This window comes from Cavia porcellus, unplaced genomic scaffold (assembly GCF_034190915.1).
Source record: "Cavia porcellus strain 051 isolate PalLab524CR breed Dunkin Hartley unplaced genomic scaffold, mCavPor4.1 scaffold_21, whole genome shotgun sequence".
Classification (NCBI taxonomy): domain Eukaryota; kingdom Metazoa; phylum Chordata; class Mammalia; order Rodentia; family Caviidae; genus Cavia; species Cavia porcellus.
The window spans coordinates 35,443,024-35,460,986 of NW_026947504.1; the positions used below are offsets into that span (position 1 = coordinate 35,443,024).

Sequence of the window (17,963 nt, forward strand, 5' to 3'; positions counted from 1 at the left end):
ATATTGATATTTTTGGATTTTAGTTGATCACAGATAAGCAAAATTATGAAAAACAAAACTGAAGGTAGGATGAGAGCAGAGAGAAAGGAAAGGTTTTGGATGCAGTGCAGGCTATGATGATCCTTGCAGAAATAGAAATACACTTCTCGAATGATAGAAATAATGTTCCTAGTAGGTATATTTAACTTTTATTTTACAACGCTGAATAAAAAGAAGCATGTTGGTAGAGTTTTAAATTTTCCTTAAGGCAGTTTTATTTATAATATTTTTTCTTAATCACCTGTTACATATAAAAATACTGGGCTTGACCCTGATGAAACAAATTAGGAAGTGTTTATTCTTTAAAGTGCTTCTCTTTTAAGGATTTTATCTATTAAGAGATATGACTGTCATTAGTACCTTGATGGGCTTAATCAAAGCATTCCTCAAGGATAGGTGAAATCATATTATAAATACCTGAAACTTAAATCATTATTTTTATACCAGTCAGTTTTCATTATACTTTCGAATGCCCTGACAGTGGTCAGAAACCCGTTTTGCAGGTGAGGTAAAGGAGTTCTCCCTGGTTTCCCTGCAGAGAGACTGGAGTGGGTCAGTGAGATTATTACTTTTGACCTTATTAAAGTTTCTTAATCCCTCTTTGTACTTTTTAGTTTCAGTCCAAGTCTAAGTCTTTAAGTCCAAGCCTAAGAAGTTTTCTTAGATTTGTTTCTTGGTGTATTGTAAACATACTGCGGGGTAAGCACAAAAGTCCTCACAGTGCCAAAGCACTGGAAGGAGTGAAAGCCAGGCTCTGATTCTGTTCTGTCTAGGGGAAAGGAGGACAATGCCAACACGAATCATTAACGAAGCACTGATTCCAGTTTATGTGTAGTCCTCAGGAAGTACTGTGTGTCCCAGGAGGTTCCCAGTCAGCTGTCTGCAGTGTCTTCTCTGGGCTCTTTCTGTGCAAGAGCCGTGTAGCTGCCCTGTTTGCAGCTGATACACTTGGCAGCACTGGAAAAGCAAAACAAGACGTTGTGAAGTGGAGATTAAACCAATGCATCAATAAGTCCTCTGTGCACCATCTTTTCCATGGTTCTGGGCTTCTCATAAATTATTCAAATTAAATATAACAGGAGCATCCTGGCATTTTGAGTTCAATTGACTCATTCTGAACATTTTCAATATTATAAAACATCTGCATGAGGTTTTTCTGTTCTAGACCCTTCAGATATGCATACACCCCACTATTCCCTCTGTGGAGTCGCTATAGAATCTTACACCTAAAGCTATTCCTGAAGTTCCGGTTCAATAATTGGAGCTAGGGAACAAGGACATTTGGAAATAAGACGCCAGGAAATTTTGATTTAAAAAATACTGAGCAAAATAGAGTTAAAAACTCAGATGCCCATCTACACTTATTAAGAGGATAACCACCTTTTTATACATTTATTTATACCAACATGCATATAATCATGAAAAATTACCCCACTAATCTATCTCCATGGAAGCATTCCTAGATTACTTTTCAGGGTATGGCTGTCACACTGATTTAAACATTCCCTTACTCTTGAACATTTTGATGACTTACAATCTTTTGTTGAAATAAGCTTTCGTTTATGTCAGTTTTTTAAATACTCCTGGTTATTTTCTTATCATAGCTTTTTAAAAGGAATCACTGGATCCATCCTATGTAGTTCTTCAAACAAAGTTTCTAGCACATGCTTGCAACTTGCTTTATAATAGAATCGAATAATGCTACTACTAATTTAGGAGACAGACTGCCTTACCACGTGATCACCAGCGCAGCATGAAGTTATAATTTTGCTAATTCAATAGGCAAATGATCTCTTTTTAAAAAGACACCGAGTGCCAGGTGTGGTAGCACAGGGCTGTAACCCCAGCACTGGGGAGGCTGAGTCAAGAGGATCACTGCGGGTTTGGGTTACCTTGTGGGTACAAAGCTAGTCTGAACCCCATAGCGAGACTTTGTCTCAAAACAAAAACAAAACAAAGCGAACCAACAACAAAAACGCAAAATAGACACCTAGTAAAAATCACGTCTTGTTAAAATTAGAGGAACTGAAAATGCTATTGTACGCGGTACCTTGCCTGACACAGACCTAGGTACCCTGTGAGATTCAGCAGGGACAGTGTCCACTGAGGAGGGCCTGCTGCGAGGAGGAGCTGGACCAACTTCACGGACACTGAGCGCTGGCGCTGGAGTTCTCCCTGACTTGCAGCCTCACCCCAAAGCACTGGGGAGTGGAGAAGGCCCACGCCTTAGGAACCTTTTCCTTCCTTCCCCTCTCCCCACCACACCCTGCTACCAGCCTCACGCAGGGGACAAAGGGCAGCACAAAGGAGTTAAAGAGTGCTAAGCTCACCACTGTGGCCCCGCAGATATAATCACTTGGGTGCTCATCTGCTTTGTCACTTATTAGGAATCATATTCAATAAATCTTACTAGAGCAACCTTTGCCCATCAGGAGATGTGATATTCAGGGAAATCATAATTTGAATATCTGTACCTCTATTGTAAGATAAAAAATTTAACCAGTGTTTATAAAGACACATAAGTATCACATTACTACTCTGGGAGGCTGAGGCAGGAGGATTGCCAGATCAAGTGCAGCCTAGGCAACTTAGTGAGACTTGCAAAATGCAAAATAAAGGGAAAGGGGTGTTCCGGGCCAATCCCCAGTACCACAAAATAAAATAAAAACAAAAGGCATCATACCAAGGTCTCTAACCCAACCTTTCTTCCTGTTAGTCTGGTTAACCATTCTGCTATCTCTCTCTTTCTACATCTCTAGAATTTCTGACATGTTTTCATGTCCAAAACTTTTGGAGAAGAGCAGTCTGAGGCAGAATTCCAACAGATCTATGTAATTTTACTGGGAAAGTTGGGGAATTCACTTAACCTGGCTGCTTTTTGAAAAAATTACTAAAAATAATTACGTACCATAGGTTGATCACTGGAATGAGTAATATACCAGCAGACAGCAAAAAAACGAAGCCAGGATACCAAGCAACAGTGACTGAATAAATTCCATTAAATGCAGACATTGCAATGACTCCACCAAGCGTCTCTAGGAATGCAATACAAGCGAACAGAGTACCTGTTTGGAGTAGTAGAGAGGAAAACAGAAAAGACTGAATTCCAAAAGAAGAAACAAATATGTTAATTCAATCAGTTTTTAAAAAAGAGCCAACATGGGGCACAGCTTGGTGAAGGAAAACTATTCTGTCAAAATCCTGGAAAAGTCAGTGACCCATTTTGTAGATGGAGAACCTGAGGCAAAGAGCTCTCCTTGGACTTGATGCCAGAGATGCTGAAAACTGAGAGCTGAGTTCCAGTGTCCCTCGGTCAAAGCTAAAAAGGTACTAGTAGCTGACCTGTTTGGATCTCCAGTGTCTTCTTCCTGCTCCAACTTAAGGCTAAGCCATTTGTACTCCAACTTAAGGCTAAGCCCTGCACTTTAGGATGCCATCTCTCTATGCCCCTCTGTTCCCTGTGCCACTGTGTGACAGGCAGACTCCCTAAGTTCTTTCAGAAAGCCAAAAGGTCCTTTCTCTTTGCTCCTTGGTTATGGCAAGCGTGAATGTAGCAGGGCAGAGACAAAATTTTTATCGTGCATTCTACAACTTGAGTTTCATTCATCCATCCAAAGCCACCAAAAAATGTCATCACTGCTAGCCTTTTGCATGTGTTATAATTACCCAAAGACTGTAGTGGAAGTTTATGCCACAGAGTGGTTCTTTAAAATGTGGTTTTGTGTCTCACCTACCTCTTGTTTGGGATGTCTTGTCAGAACCCTAGAATCCGACTCTAAAGAGTTTGCATCACTAAGTATAAAACTTTGTGACCATTTTCATCCAGACCAACATAATTTCCTTCCTCAGTCTCAGGTCCCAGGCGGTTTCTCCTTCCTGCAAACTTTATCATCAGATGATTGTGATTGTGCTTGTTAACCAGCTATTTTGACAAACTTACTTCTCCACAAACTGCCGCTTATTTTTGGACAATGCAAGTCATGTAAATAATTGTCTGCTCGAATTGACAGGAATAAGAGGTCAAGCTTACGGATTCTTTTCATAACTAGATTACACTTCTCAGGCCTATCTCCTAGTTTTCCTAAAGGAAAACTTTAGTCTTTAGACGGTGCATTGATTTTTTTCCCATTAAAACGTTTCCATTCAGTTATACTGTATATATCTTCATGAACTGCTTCAAATTCCTCATTGAACGATTGCACATGCATTCATAAAACATAAATCTCTGCAAAATATTGTATGGTCTTCTGACTAAAGAAAGTTCTATCAATGTTCTATCAAAGTTCTATCACATCTATCTTGATTGCTATTATGTCCCAGGGCCCAGCTATCCTGATACATGACACCCAGTTAATAAATATTTGTCAAAAAATGAGCAAAAAGCTTAACTCAGGACCATACTTATCAATCATTGCTTAGTACAGAGACTGTCTCCATAACTTATGGTAATATATGAAGTCAGCCTCACTGGAGGAAAGTTCTTCTAGTTGCCTGCCACAATATTATTTTCTCTTATTTGTGATCCCTATTGCAGCCAGCTATGTGCTGTGTTACGGAGGACAGACCGCAGAGGGCTGGTTGTATTATGTAAGGGCTTTAATCCATTCTTGATGGAAAGCAGGTCAGACAGGGCACCATCTGTCAGACACATTTACTATTATGAAGTAGCTTTAGCTTACTGATAAACTCTGAGCAGTTCAACTTGTTCAGCAGTTACAGAGGTAAGATTACATAAGTGCAAACCAATTTACTTTCTAAACTTTCAAAAAATTCAACCAGAATTTAAAAACATAAGAAACAACAGAATTTAAAACGTCTGTTTTAGGGTGTTCTTCTTTGTAATCACAAGGCGTTTAGGAGTTCACAAGCAAGGCAAAATAGTCTAGGTGGTTTCACCCATGAGTTTCACTTCCATATTGGGCACAGGGATTTTAAAATCACGACCAGAGCTCCACTTTCCTACCTTGTGGGTGTGTGTGGGTGTGTGGGGTGCACTAACCCCCTCTCCTATCCCCTATCTTTCTTAACAGACATAATGAAAGGCAGTTAAAAACTGCAGTTTCCTCTTTCTTCTGACTATTAGAAAATGCATAACATTTTTATAAAAATGGCCATTTCTAAAAAATAATGAAAGTAGGAGCACTCTCAATCATGGAAATTTTGACACTCTCCATTGTAATTCTTAGCTGATAGTTAAGGACAACTAATTACATTATTCTAGAATAATGGAGTCAGTTCTCAAAGTTACTGTAATTCATAGTACGAAATGCCAAATGTATAAACTAAGAATTTTTAAATGTTACTATATTTAACAATTTGAGATCTTTTAAACTAAACCAAATATAAACAAAAAGAAACTACACATCTTGACAAGTCTACTTTAAGTTTAAAGTCAAAGCAGGTCATTGTTTCCTGACAACTTTATTGAGATAGAATTCACAAAATCCAAAACTCAAAAAGTGCGTAACTGAGTAGCTCTCAGTGTATTCACAGAGTTGGGCAGCTATCACCACTGTGTAATATTTTCATCACCTCACAAAGAAACTCTATGTCCATTAGCAGTTACTCTTCCTCTCCCCTGCCCAGGAAAGCTCTAATCCAATTTCTGTCCTACAGATTTGCCTACTCTGGACATTTCCCATCAGTGGAATCAAATTCAGATGCTAATATGTGGCATTTGTGACTAGTTTCTTTCATTTAGTGTTCATTCTTGTCACAGTGTGTTTCAAAAAACCATTTCTTTTTAAAGGCGAATAAGTGACCATTGACATATACACCACATTTTTGTATTCATTGCTTGCACTCTTTCCACCATTTGGCTATTGTGAATATTGCTGTCATCAACACTGGTATACAAGATTTTATGTGGACATATAATTTCATTTCTCTGGCCCATAAGGTACTCTAACTTGCTGAAGGGCTACAAAACTGATTTGCAAACTGGATGCACCATTCTACATTCCAGCTACAAGTGTATGAGGGTGTCTTCTTACAGACTGTTTTATTTTGGCCATCTTTGTGGTCTTCATCACGGTTTTCATTAGCATTTCCCTTATGTCTAGAAGACTTTTCAGGTGTTTATTGGCCATTTATTTGTATATCTTCTTCTCAAATTCTTTGCTCATTTTTTAAACTGAGTTGTCATTTTCTATTTGATTTTTAAAGGATTTTTATATATGTTGTATACAAGTTTCCTCTCAGACCTATGATTTGCAAATATTTTCTCTAATTCTGTGTGCTTTCTTTATTGTATCCTCTGGAGCAGAAAAAAAATTTTAAACAATGAACTCTCCAGATTTTTGTTTTTTCAGTGCTGGGTGTTTGAGTTAGGCAAATCCTCTCTCACCAAACTACACATGTAGCTTTCAAAGGATGAATGTATAATGAAGTATTTAAATGAAATATTTCTATCTTGTCTTTTGTGAGCTACTGGTGTCGTTTCTAAGAAACTATTGCATCATCCAAGGAAGTGGGTCCACTTTTATGAATACACATACAAACATTTACATTCCAAAATGGTTACACGGTAATCATTACCACATACTCTGTAACAGTTGTGTGCATATACAACTATAGCTTATGCATGAAAAAGAACCAAGAAATATACTTTAAAATATCTGAAATTACTGTTTTCTCAGTGTTGACTAATCTAGCATGCATACAAAAGTATACTTATGAGTTATACATAAATAACCAAATGATCTTTGCACCAGGCTACGATACGAAGCAAACAAAAGCACCTAAATCTAACAGCATTCACATGATACAGAACGAGGCCACCATATACTAATACCTAACCAGTAGTTCTAATCAGAAATTTAATTCTGCCTTCTTTCTGTGCTGATTATTTCCTGCCCATCCCAGTTGTCTGATCTCCTATGCCCTGTTGTGTGCTTGGAGGTTCGCTTCCTGGATTGTAGGACTTGGACTTCCTCCCTCGCCCAACTTCCTGTCAAGCTTGGTCAAAGGGACGGAGGCTGGTATTTCTCCTCTGCGTCCCAATTTGAGCACCTTGCTGATCTCCACACTGTCCACGCTCTATTCTGCCCTTTGTAGAAGTCTCTTGATTTGAGCCAGCTCAATAGGATCCTGATATGACTCTGATTTAGGCCCAGTGGTAACATTCGTGGGGCCCAAAGTAAGATAGTTAGAGTCCTCCATATACTGCCTGAGTACAGTTGGCCCTGTTTCTATGGGTTTCTCCTCTGAAGAGTCAATCAATCATGAATAAAAAATTATAGGCCTACGATGGCTTCAGCTGTACTTAAGCTGTCATTATTCCCCAAATTACAGCATAACAACTATCTCCGTGATGTTTACATTGTTTTATGTGTTCAAAGTATGCAGGAGGGTAATTGCCTAACCCGAACCTTAACCTTCTTATTTAAGGGACTTGGGCATCTGTGGATTTTAGTTGTTGGCAAGGGGTCCTGAAGCCAATCCTCCTCAGATACTGAGAAACAACTATATTTAAAAGTTATAAAGCTGCCTAGTGAACCATTAATTCAGATGGAAGTTTTTTTTCTCTCAATAAATGTATTCTGCTTTTTTAAAAAAAGTATGTTGTCCTTCTCCACTGTGGGAAACAGATCTCTGTAATAATCTGGAAGATCCAGACACAAATGTAGAATTCTTAGACTTGGCAGACTTCTTTGGAGAAGCTGGATAGGGCAGCACACAACTGCGATCCTAGCATGCAAGAGACTGCAGCAGGCAGACCATGAGTTCAAGGCCAGCCTGGGCTACACTGTGAGTTCAAGGCCAGCCAAGACTACACAGTGAGACTTTGCTCATAAAAAAAGAAAAAGCAAGAAAGGAATTCCATGTAGGGACGTAATGGCCCTGGGAAAGCTGACCTGTGTCCTCTGTCCCCAGCCTGTGCCCAGCCCCATTCTTTTCTACGTCTGTTCCATTTTGCTCAGAAAGTTATCTACACATGGGTGCAGATGCCCTGGTCCTGCAAGGTCAGACTCACCTTCCCATGAAGGGTCTCCCCTCTCCCGCCCCAGTGGTTCTCCCCTGTGGATCAGAGAGAGCACCCCCCACCCCGGGGCATAGTTCACAGAAGAGAATCACATAAGCACACACGATCACATGACCCTCACATGAGGATCGTTGGACAGGAACCCAGAGCCATCCGGGCTGGAACTACAGAGATCCCCGTGGCCAGTGCTGGGCAGAAGGTGAGAGCGTTATGGGCCCCCCCAGGGCATGTGTCCCCTTGGTCCTCAGGCCTCTCTCCTCTTTTCTTGTGGTGGGCCATAGCCAGAGAAAAGGCCACAGCTGTCCCTTAAAGCAAGGGCTCTGGGAAGGGGCTTCTTTGCCTGAGTGCAAACCTTTTTCTCACAGCTCTCCACTCAATCAAGAAAACAGAGCAGGGCAGGAGGCTGCAGAATATTCTGAAGCATCAAACATAACACAGTTTCAGTCAGCAAACTCACTATATTCCTTAAAGAAATCAAACTCACCTTGTTCAGTAGAAGGCACCTCTCTTGACATCAAGGATCGCAAAACAGACAGCGGTGCAATCACAAAGAAGTGCAGCACTCTGACTATAAAGAGAAATGATTGGATAAATAACCAGATACGGCCAGTTCAGGACACTAATGGCGAATTCTACATGGAAAATACTGTCTCAACCTTTCATTTCCTAGGAGCATCCTAACCCACTGCCTCTGAGGACCAAATTAACTTAGAGTTCTGCTTAATGATTTAAATAGACAATGAATATTTCACAGTTACTGTGGGATTCTTATTTTGGTACCAGTAACAAATGTTCATGAAAGGTTTAGGTCCAGACCTGTATCATCTCCCAATTGAAACTGGCTTGCCTATTGTTTTGATGACAAAGTAACCGCTAATTTAGCAAACTGTGACTGCTAATTAGGTTTTCTTGACTGCTTTTGTCCTAGCATAGGTAACTGAACTTTTCCCAAAGGCCCACTTAACAATTTCAATGTCCCTCGCAATGCAGGTTTTCATTCAGTCCCTACAAAAACAGTTACGAGGTATGCAGTCAAGGAAGTAGCCCAATTTGCCAAACAGCAATTCATCAGCAGTCAAATCACAAAATGACAGGTTTCCTTTTGCAAAACCTGTCTTGAGGAATTTTCTGAGCTGGGTGTGGTGGCGCACCTCTGTAATCCCAGCTCTAAGGCAAAAAGAGCACCGATGAGTTCAAGGCCAACCTGATTTACCTAGTGAGATCCTACCTCAAAAAAAATGAAAATAAAATTTCTTCCTGAGGGGGTCTGGGAGCCACTTTTTTGGACCATCAGAGCAAACCCAGAGCACCTCTTGCCCTCTCCATTTCCTGGAAGCAGTATTTCTGATATCTGGTTTTATGTAAAATTTATAACAGCATTTTCTCCGTAGGTTGTATCCTATTACTGTATTGTGAAATTACTTTGGTGAGGTATATCAGAAATATTTTTAAAACTGCGTATGACAAATGTCAGAAGACACTGAAAAAAAATTTTTTCTTCTTGAACATATTCAATGAATATAAATTTGTCTTATAAATCTTTTGGGTATACTTTTTTCGTTTGAATATTTCTTGAAACTAGTCTATGGAGCAGCATTATATGAAATGTTCCCTTAAATGGTAGTTGTTTTGAAGAATTGACTCACAGTAAGAATGTCCCTCAAAACAATTTTTTTGGCAAGTGTGAAAAATTGTGGTTTTTCAGTAAATTTGTTTTTCTCAGCAAATTTGGCTTTTAACTCTTGGCTTTTTACCTTTAATAAACTAGAATAGGTTAAATAGAGAGTTTTACATTTAAGGTTCTCTTTCAGAAACACTGAATTCACTTTATATAAAAGCAAGACATAATTCTGAGGTTACAACTGTAACTCACCTAGAAACATCATCAGTGTGGTTTTGGCAAAAGCAGTCATAATTATTCCTCCCATGGTGGTAAAAATTCCAATGAAGGCGATATAAATGTCTTCCATGCAATAAGAAAAAAGCCATATTCCAAGGAAACTAGTAAAAAAGGAGACACTATCCGAAGCTGATCCATACCCTATAAGAACTTCATCCCAGCAGAGTGGGGAACCCAATTCATAAAGGATAAGAACAGGGGATATGCCAACTGTCACAAAAAAATAAATGACCATTGTGGAAAGTAACAAACAGAGCAAAGATCGCTGCCTTCCAGTAGCATTTTTAAAAAGCATGTATGTTCGCTGACAATGGCTCTTACAGCTTTCCATACATGACATACTAACATTCTGCAATGAAGACTCTTTCAGTGAATCTCCAAGAAAAAACACAATATAGACCAAACTAATAGCAACAGCTATAGCAATAATTAAAAATGACCACACAAAACCTAGCTGTCTAATAAAATAGCCAGACGACAATCCGGTTAGTCCAGAAACAATTCCAACCGTGCAGTCAACTATGGCTATTCGAAGTGTTTTTTGCTTGTTTTCTTTACACTGATCAACTACATAGGCAAAACAAGCTGCCCAAAATGTGCTGAAATTCCCAAAAAAAGCACTAATAAAGGTAGAGGCAATCAAAAGCTGGAATGGAAGAGCAAAATAGGAAAGCAAACACAGCCATACATTAGTTACAAGAATACCAATAGAAGATAAAATCATGGGGAATTTTCGTCCACGCTGATCACTACTAGACAAAAGTAGGAATGTGGACACCATACTAGGAATTAACCCACTTATATCCAGCTGCAGACTAAAAAGAGACGCTTTTTTCTGAACGGCCTGCAAAGAAATAAAAAAATGGTTTACAGAGGCTATACAAGTTCCATAAAAATATCACAATGCATACTTTTCTTGACATTGCCAGTAGGTTTCTGGTGCATGGGGGACCACATATGGCTTAAATCTTCATCCAGTATGAAAAGCAGGTGTCTAAAGGTGGCATAATTATACATAACTGTGGCATCCAGGCACATGCAGTGAAGACTTGAACCCATAAAAGGAAAAATGTACATACTGATGGGAGTCTATCTTACACAAAGGATCTGTATACCCTATGGCCCTGGAACTGGCTAGAGGATGATTTTCCTTTCTCCTGGGAACAGTTTGCATGGAGAGATCATGACCGCTTTCCTAAACCAACAGCGGTAACCTTTCCTGAGCTAGGTCTCCCTGCCATGTCATGGACAGAGAATAGCTCATATCCACACCAGGCTTGATAGCTCTGTGTTTATTTAGAAGATCTCCACTGCCATTTTCACCTGTGTCTTCACAAGTAGATTAGTGAGTAACTTATTCCTTTATTTACTGAACTTCAAAAATAAGATCAATGTCAAAGAGGGCCTTTGCGTTGACTACAGACAGTAGGTAGGCTGCTGTGAACTGAGGCGTGGAGGAACATAACTTCTGAGAACCAAAATGATGACAATTACATAGACACACAGATGGGAGCCGTGACAGACTGACTGCTCTATTGCTCATTTGATGGCAAGAATTTTAAGTGACTATAAAACATCTGTTTGCCACTTTTTTATTTTCCAAATTTATTTTTAATTAATTTACTTATAGATGTCTGTAGCATATGATGCTCACATTCCTTGTGAGGAATTGGTACATACACATAACACATTTCAATTTGTTTATTCATCCCCTTTCCTTAACATCCTTTCCCCATGCATCTGTTGATGCCCTTCCTCTAGGAGAAACATCTCCCTGCTTCCTATCATCTGTCTTTAGTTTTGCTCTTTACTTATACTTTAGGTTTCTCATATAAAAGAAAACTATATGATATTTAAGTTTATATGTCTAATTTATTTCACTTAACATTATGTCCCAAGGTGCATGCATTTTTCTACAAATGACTCAAGTTTATCTTTCCTTATGACAGCATAGTACTCAATTGTGTAAAAACATTTTCTTTATCCATTTATCTGTTGATGGATGTGTAGGCTGCTTCACTATTAGCTATTATGAATTGTGCTGCTATAAACGTGGTAATGCATGGATCACTGTAATATGATGTCTTTAACTCTTTCAGGAAGATACCTAGAGGGGAAATAGCTGGGTCAAATGGAATTTCTAGTTTCAGGATTGGGGGGAGGTACCAGGGATTGAATTCATGACCCCTTGCCAGTAGTTTCAGGTTTTGTTTTTTTTTTTTTTTTGAAGACTCTCCACACTGATTTCCATAACAGCTGTACTAATTTACATTCTCATCAACTGTGTAGAATGTGGATTCCTTTATTTCCACAACCTCGCCAGTATCTGTCATTATTTGATTTTTGGACAGCTACCCTTTCTGGAGTAAGATAGAATCTCAGTCTTTGTTATAATTTGCATTTCTCCAATAGCCTGGGATGTTGAGCATATCCTCATATAAATTTATTGGCCATTTTGCACTTTTTCTATGAGATGTCTATTTCAGTGATGATGAACCTTTGAGAGATGAAGTGCTTAAACTGCAAAGCAAAACCAACTTATTAATCACAAAGTGCCAACACTGCAGTCAAACCCAAACGCTGAGGCTGTAGTTTAAAAAAAAAAAATCATACTTAACATCTTTTGTCTGAAGAGAAAAACAACACTCCTGCCACTGGATCACCACCACTGGATTATTATCTCACTGGCCCATGTTCTGATTGGGTCTTTTATTTTGGGGATCTAGTTTTCCCATTTCTATAATGAGAAATGCTATGTGCATTAAAAACAAAGAGTTTTTTTTTCATGCACTACTTAGAAAGCAGCTTAGACAACTCATGAATTATAAAATATCAACCACAGCTTTCTGCTGTACAATCTGACCACAGGAAAGCAAGCACTTCGTTACCTTCACCATGATTTCTGCAGCCCTGAGAACAAGGCCAGGTTCAGGCAGGTGCTCAGTAGACACTGCAGAAAGAGTCAAGTAAAATAAGACCTCTGCTAGCTGTGCAGGATCCTGACCCAATTATTTACCTTAACAGCCCCTTCTTACTGAGCCACGGCCACATCCCGAGCTTTTAAAAATTTTGACATTCAATTCATTAAATTGCCCAGGCTAGACTTGAACTTGTGATTTTACTGCTTCAGCCTCCCAGAGTGCTGGGATTCCAGGTGTGCATCCACCTTTCTGGCCATGTATGTATTTCAAACACTGGAGAATTACAGTTATATATCATAGATAGGTAATTTTAAAATGCTGTTTTCTATCCAAGATTAGACAGGACAACAATGTACTGAGACGAGGATAATGTAAGGAAAACAGTATCAACTTTAAAGAGGTTAAAATTTCATAGCATGAAATGTGTATGTTAACTCCAGCTGAGTAAAAATATTCCATGTCATTTTTTATAATTAGGAGACCGCTAATGACAGGAGAGCATGTTAGTTATTAAAAGGTTTACAACCAAGTCTCAGACAAAATAATTTCATGATCTGCTGAGTTTGCCCTCTTAAATAGCTGAGTCACTGTCTTAAAAGCTGTCTCTAAAGAGCAGACACCCAGTGCTAACTTATTTCCTCAAAACTAATCATCCAACATGGGAAGGAAGAAGCAGCCTTACAAAGCAGCTTCCCTTACAAAAGTCAACAAACAAGCCTAGAAGTCCTTCCCCCGTCCTCCCTGGCCAGCAGTTTCCCAGCCACAGCCTTGCCATTTTGTTAAGGATCCTTCTGAGATTCACATCATTGTCCAAGAGAAGTTTGTATATGAAGATCTGCAAAGTAGGTGAGATCAAGAGTAAGTTATGTAGGAGTGCGTACATGTGTGTATAATAATGGAAAGTGAGTTAAAAGCACGACTTTCATTATCATATAAACCTTCAAAATGTCAAAAATAAATGAGTCCATTTATTACTATCCATACCCTGAATTCTCTAATGTTTTGCATAGTAATACGGACATGTATCCATCTGTTATGTAAGAAGGCTATTAAATATAAGAACTCTATTATGATATGCACTGTCTCCTCATACACAATTGGTCCTCTGAGAAAGATAAGAAAAAAATTGAGCTGAAGAAACCACTTATTTATTTATTCATTTATGTATTTTATTAGGGACTCCCCAGTGCTGTGACGTTTGTTATTTTTGTGGTTACAAGAACTGCCCACATGCTGAGCATGGTGCCATCCTCCTGGGAGGCAGATTCGAGAGGGATGCAAGTTCGAGCCTGACCTGGACAATTTAACAAGAGCTTTTCCCAAAATAAAAAAATAAAATAGGGCTGGGGATGTAGTGCAAAGGCCCTGGGTTCAATTCCTGGGACTGAGAAAACAAATGGATGGTCCATAGCCCCTCCAAAGTTTATGGAGAACAAGTGAACCAGCCAATCCAACAGGGCTGTGCGATAGACAGAGAGGCCCAAGGAACAGGAAACATTGCTCCGGGATAGGGAATAGATGTTTCTCCCAGGAACAGAGCAGGACAGGATGGTGAAAGAAGCCAGAAGGAAGTGCTAAAGGTGATGGTAGTTTTGCTTCAAAAATGTCCTTTTCAAAAAAATCCCAGCTAGAGGTGGGGTGGTTTCCAGATCCCCATTCTGAGAAAAAGCATCAGAGTCTAAGAACACCAACTTTAAGGGGAGGAATCAAGAGTAACAGTGTGTTTTCTTAACTATTAATTCCATTTAAAACAATGAAAAACAGCCCATCAATCTGAAAACTGGGCTCAAATCTTCTAAATGCTCTGGGCAGCAGAGGGCTCCACGGGGCTGGGCCAGGCCAGGTGGGGCAGAGGGCAAAACACTTCCCACCCACTCAGTCAGAGGCTAAGATGCCTGGACCAGGCCTGTCTACCCATGTCCCTAGAGGGCAGAAGCAGCAGGTATTTCAGTCTCCTCCACCCAGGTCCCTTGAAAGGGCCCATGGGGTCTGCTCCTGGACTGCAGTTGGGCAGCAGGAAAGCCAAGAACCCAACAGAGCTGATTGGCCTACAGAACCTGCCTGTTCCAGAAGGCCACATGATGAGGCCTTCTTGAAGGGAGATAAAATCACTCAGGGACACCCTTCTCTCCTTATGACCTTACTTGAGGCCACAGCCTTGTTGTCTATGTGGCAGAATTCATCAGTTCTGAGAAAACTTCTTCCCCAGAAAGGAGAAAATGGGCACATCAGGAGCTGTGCTAAACAGCCGGGCCTCACCCCAGCCAGCTTTCTCATGACACTTGGGAGACACCTTCCCTTTAGGGCCTTTCCTTACTCCAGATTATGTCTCCCCTCCAGTGACTGTCACAGCCAGGGGAGGTGACTCAATGCTCTTCTGCATCTCTTCTCACCTGCACTGGGAGGACAGCCCCACTCCTTTGCTGCCACCAACTATCCCCAAGTTCTCAGTTCATAAACTGGCTTGTGTTGAAGGCTTTGGAGGGAAAAGCATTTACAAATCTGAATGCCACCACTTTTGCATCTGGATGCTCTGTTCTGTAAACAAGGCATCAGGGAAGAAGCTGCAGAGGGAGCAGGTAAAGCCCTATGTATCCAGCTAAACATTTTCTGTGTTCTGAGAGCAAAAGCGAGTTCCCACTCCGGATGTTGTCACAGAGCTCAACCTGCGGGAGTTAAAACTGATAAAGCCACCAAACACCAAGTGATAAACCCACCCCGCCCAGTAACAGACACAAGCCCACAATCTCCCATCGCAGGCCATTTTCTGGAGTTTTGAAAGCTAGGACATGCAGACTCAGCAGAAGGGAGCAGGGAGGAAGGAGACACACCAGGCTTCACTCAGCCCTGCCCACCAAGCAGCTGGTTCCAGCAGGAATTGTTTTAGGACAGAGGCAGGAGACAACCACAGAGTAGATGAGACTGTGCAGGGATTTTCCAGGAGAATGGAGAGGAGCTAGTGTCATAGAGAAGAGGGTATGAAAGACAGGCAGGCTACAAATCAGGAAACTTCAAGTGAGATGGGAACCGGGGAAAGGCCATTTGGTTTGGGATTTGAGAGTCTGGTAGTCGCCTCTGAAAGGCCAATATATACTGCTTCATTCTCTTTCATGTAATTTGTTTCCCATTCTCTTTTTTTAGCACATCCTGGGAAAATTTTAATTTCTTACCTTCTGGAATGCAAAAAGTGGGCTGCTTTCGTTGTGTCCGCACTCAGAAATATTGTTGTGAAATGCAAAACTGTAGTTGCCCGTTTCTTCCCATATTCTCTTATACACATACTGTGTTGTCAGTGGGGCGTTTAAACTCATAACAAACGCATGAAGGAAAACGGCAGGTTCGACAAAGTAAACTTTCATATTGCTTGAGTAAGTCGCGTTTTTTGTTTTTTTTCTATGAAAACATGAAAAAGAGAAGTGATCTGTTGCATTCCTATCCCTGTGGCTGGATTTTTCAGATGGGGAAGTCAGAACAATTTTGTGGATTGAACATAAACCAGCAAAACCGAGAACAGAAAAGCAGTGACCACTTCCTAAGAAGATCATTTTACCTTGGATCTAATACTCTAAACCCGAGACAGTCAACACTTTTCATTTTAAAAGCTGGAACTCTTGGGACTCAAGCCGCCTTTAGGATGACGCTTTGCAATAATTTAATAAATTCTCGCTCATCCGGCAGTCACTCCGAGTTCCCACCTCAGATAGTCCCATTTGGCTTTCAGAAGGTGAACAAAAATGTCCCTTTGGGGTCACGACAGTTACGCAACTGTGGGTTTATTTTGCTGCGTGCTAACAGCCTGGGAGGAGCCTTTTAAAAGGCAGCTCCCTAGCGCACAGTGTTTCGTTTTGTTTTGGTTTTAAACTCACCCGCGATTACAGTCTTGCAATTACAGCGAGGCACAGGGCCGACCTCTGCGGGAGCAGGCTCCTCGGATGCCCCGCGGGCCGACAGCTCCCAGAACAGGGCAGCCGGGGCGCGGGGTGGGGACCCACTTTTCAAACTCCAGCCCTATTTTAAGGCAAGCCGAGCAAGCTCACTTCCCGCGTCTACAGTGACCCCCCACTCCCACCCCGATGCTCGCAGCTCTGCCTGCGGCTCTCGGCTGCCCCGCGATGTCTCCCCCAGCTCCGAGCTCCGCCCGCGCAGTCCGATGTAGGTCGGCGTACGGTTCCGCCAGGTCAGCTCTGCGCGGTGACTCAGGCCGGGCCAGCCAAGCGCGCAGCCTGGCAAGCGGACCCGGCCCGCAGCTGCTGAGATACCACTGTACCACCCTCCGGCTTCCGCGATTGGGCCATGCGGCCGGCTCCCTGCGGGGATTGGTCTATCGGAACGTCAATCTCGTGTCCCCGCCCCCAGAGGGGAGTCTTCGGCAGTCAGCAGCCTGGAGGAGGCCCTCGCAGCCAGCCAGCTGCAGAGCCTCCAGTTGACAAGCGTTTCTGGATTCCAGTGTTGTGTGTCGTAGAAACGAAAGTAAAATGCAACTCCCTGTAGCACCCCGGTCTGCCGAGCAAGTAGCTTGTATGTGTGCATGTGAGTGTGTATGTGTTGGGGGTGGTTGTGTAGTGGTCGCCTGTAAAAGGCACAGGAAAGAGTGCTCTTGGCAAAGAGAACCTGGAGTTGGGATGTGATCCTTGGCTCTTACTAGTGGTGGCATGGACACATTCCTTACCAGGCAGCCGCAGCACAGGCCCTGGGTGTGGTTGGTCAGTGATGTCCTGGCATAGGAAGCAGGAGCTTGCCTGCAGAGTTGGGGTATTCTTGCCCCACAGAAGATGCATACAAAGGGAACCATGGACCATCTCAGCGGGAAAGGGCCACAATTCTTATGGACACGTTTGCAGTGATTGGGCAGAGTCCAAGAAAGTAAGGTCTTACTCTGAAGAGGCTGCTGTCAGGAAGCAGGGGCAGCTCTGTGGTCAGGTATCCTATCTTATCTAGAAAGAGGCTGTGATAAAGAGGCTGCGGTCATTTTGTGCCAGGTTTATCTCTTTAGACAGGCTTATAGAGTAGGCTTGTTTTCGTCCCCAGCATGGCTCAGAATGGCCTTGCCTGAGCAATGGTGAGTGGATGTTCTCTGAAAAAAAAAAATTTTTTTAAGAGTAGAGAATATTTATTAGAA

The 17,963-nt window shown here is 41.4% G+C and overlaps 1 protein-coding gene across 6 annotated transcripts; it reads right to left on the minus strand.

Moving 5' to 3' along the window:
- Nucleotides 1-224: 224 nt before the first annotated feature.
- Slc46a3 (solute carrier family 46 member 3) lies at nt 225-17,090 on the minus strand. Of its 6 annotated transcripts, none has more exons than XM_063232564.1 (6): nt 16,711-17,085; nt 16,015-16,237; nt 9,897-10,767; nt 8,508-8,591; nt 2,948-3,104; nt 225-996 (listed from the first exon to the last, which is right to left on the minus strand). In XM_063232564.1, exons 2-6 carry the CDS (start codon nt 16,201-16,203, stop codon nt 912-914), a joined length of 1,386 nt encoding a protein of 461 aa, XP_063088634.1. In that variant the 5' UTR covers nt 16,204-16,237; nt 16,711-17,085; the 3' UTR covers nt 225-911. The 6 variants fall into 6 exon arrangements, with proteins under 6 accessions (XP_063088634.1, XP_012996598.2, XP_063088637.1 ...); XM_013141144.2 differs by lacking the exon at nt 16,711-17,085 and adding an exon at nt 12,812-12,873 and having other exon boundaries at nt 16,015-16,153; XM_063232567.1 differs by lacking the exon at nt 16,711-17,085 and having other exon boundaries at nt 9,897-10,024; nt 10,722-10,767; nt 16,015-16,079.
- Nucleotides 17,091-17,963: the final 873 nt, after the last annotated feature.

Excerpts from the sequence above, each read along its gene's own strand:
- Slc46a3 (XM_063232564.1), bottom strand. The coding sequence starts at position 16,203 with ATGAAAGTTTACTTTGTCGAACCTGCCGTTTTCCTTCATGCGTTTGTT. Across the intron at positions 3,105-8,507 it reads GGTGCCTTCTACTGAACAAG|GTACTCTGTTCGCTTGTATT; the intron begins GTGAGTTTGATT and ends TACTCCAAACAG. Across the intron at positions 997-2,947 it reads ATTCCAGTGATCAACCTATG|TGCTGCCAAGTGTATCAGCT; the intron begins GTACGTAATTAT and ends TTGCTTTTCCAG.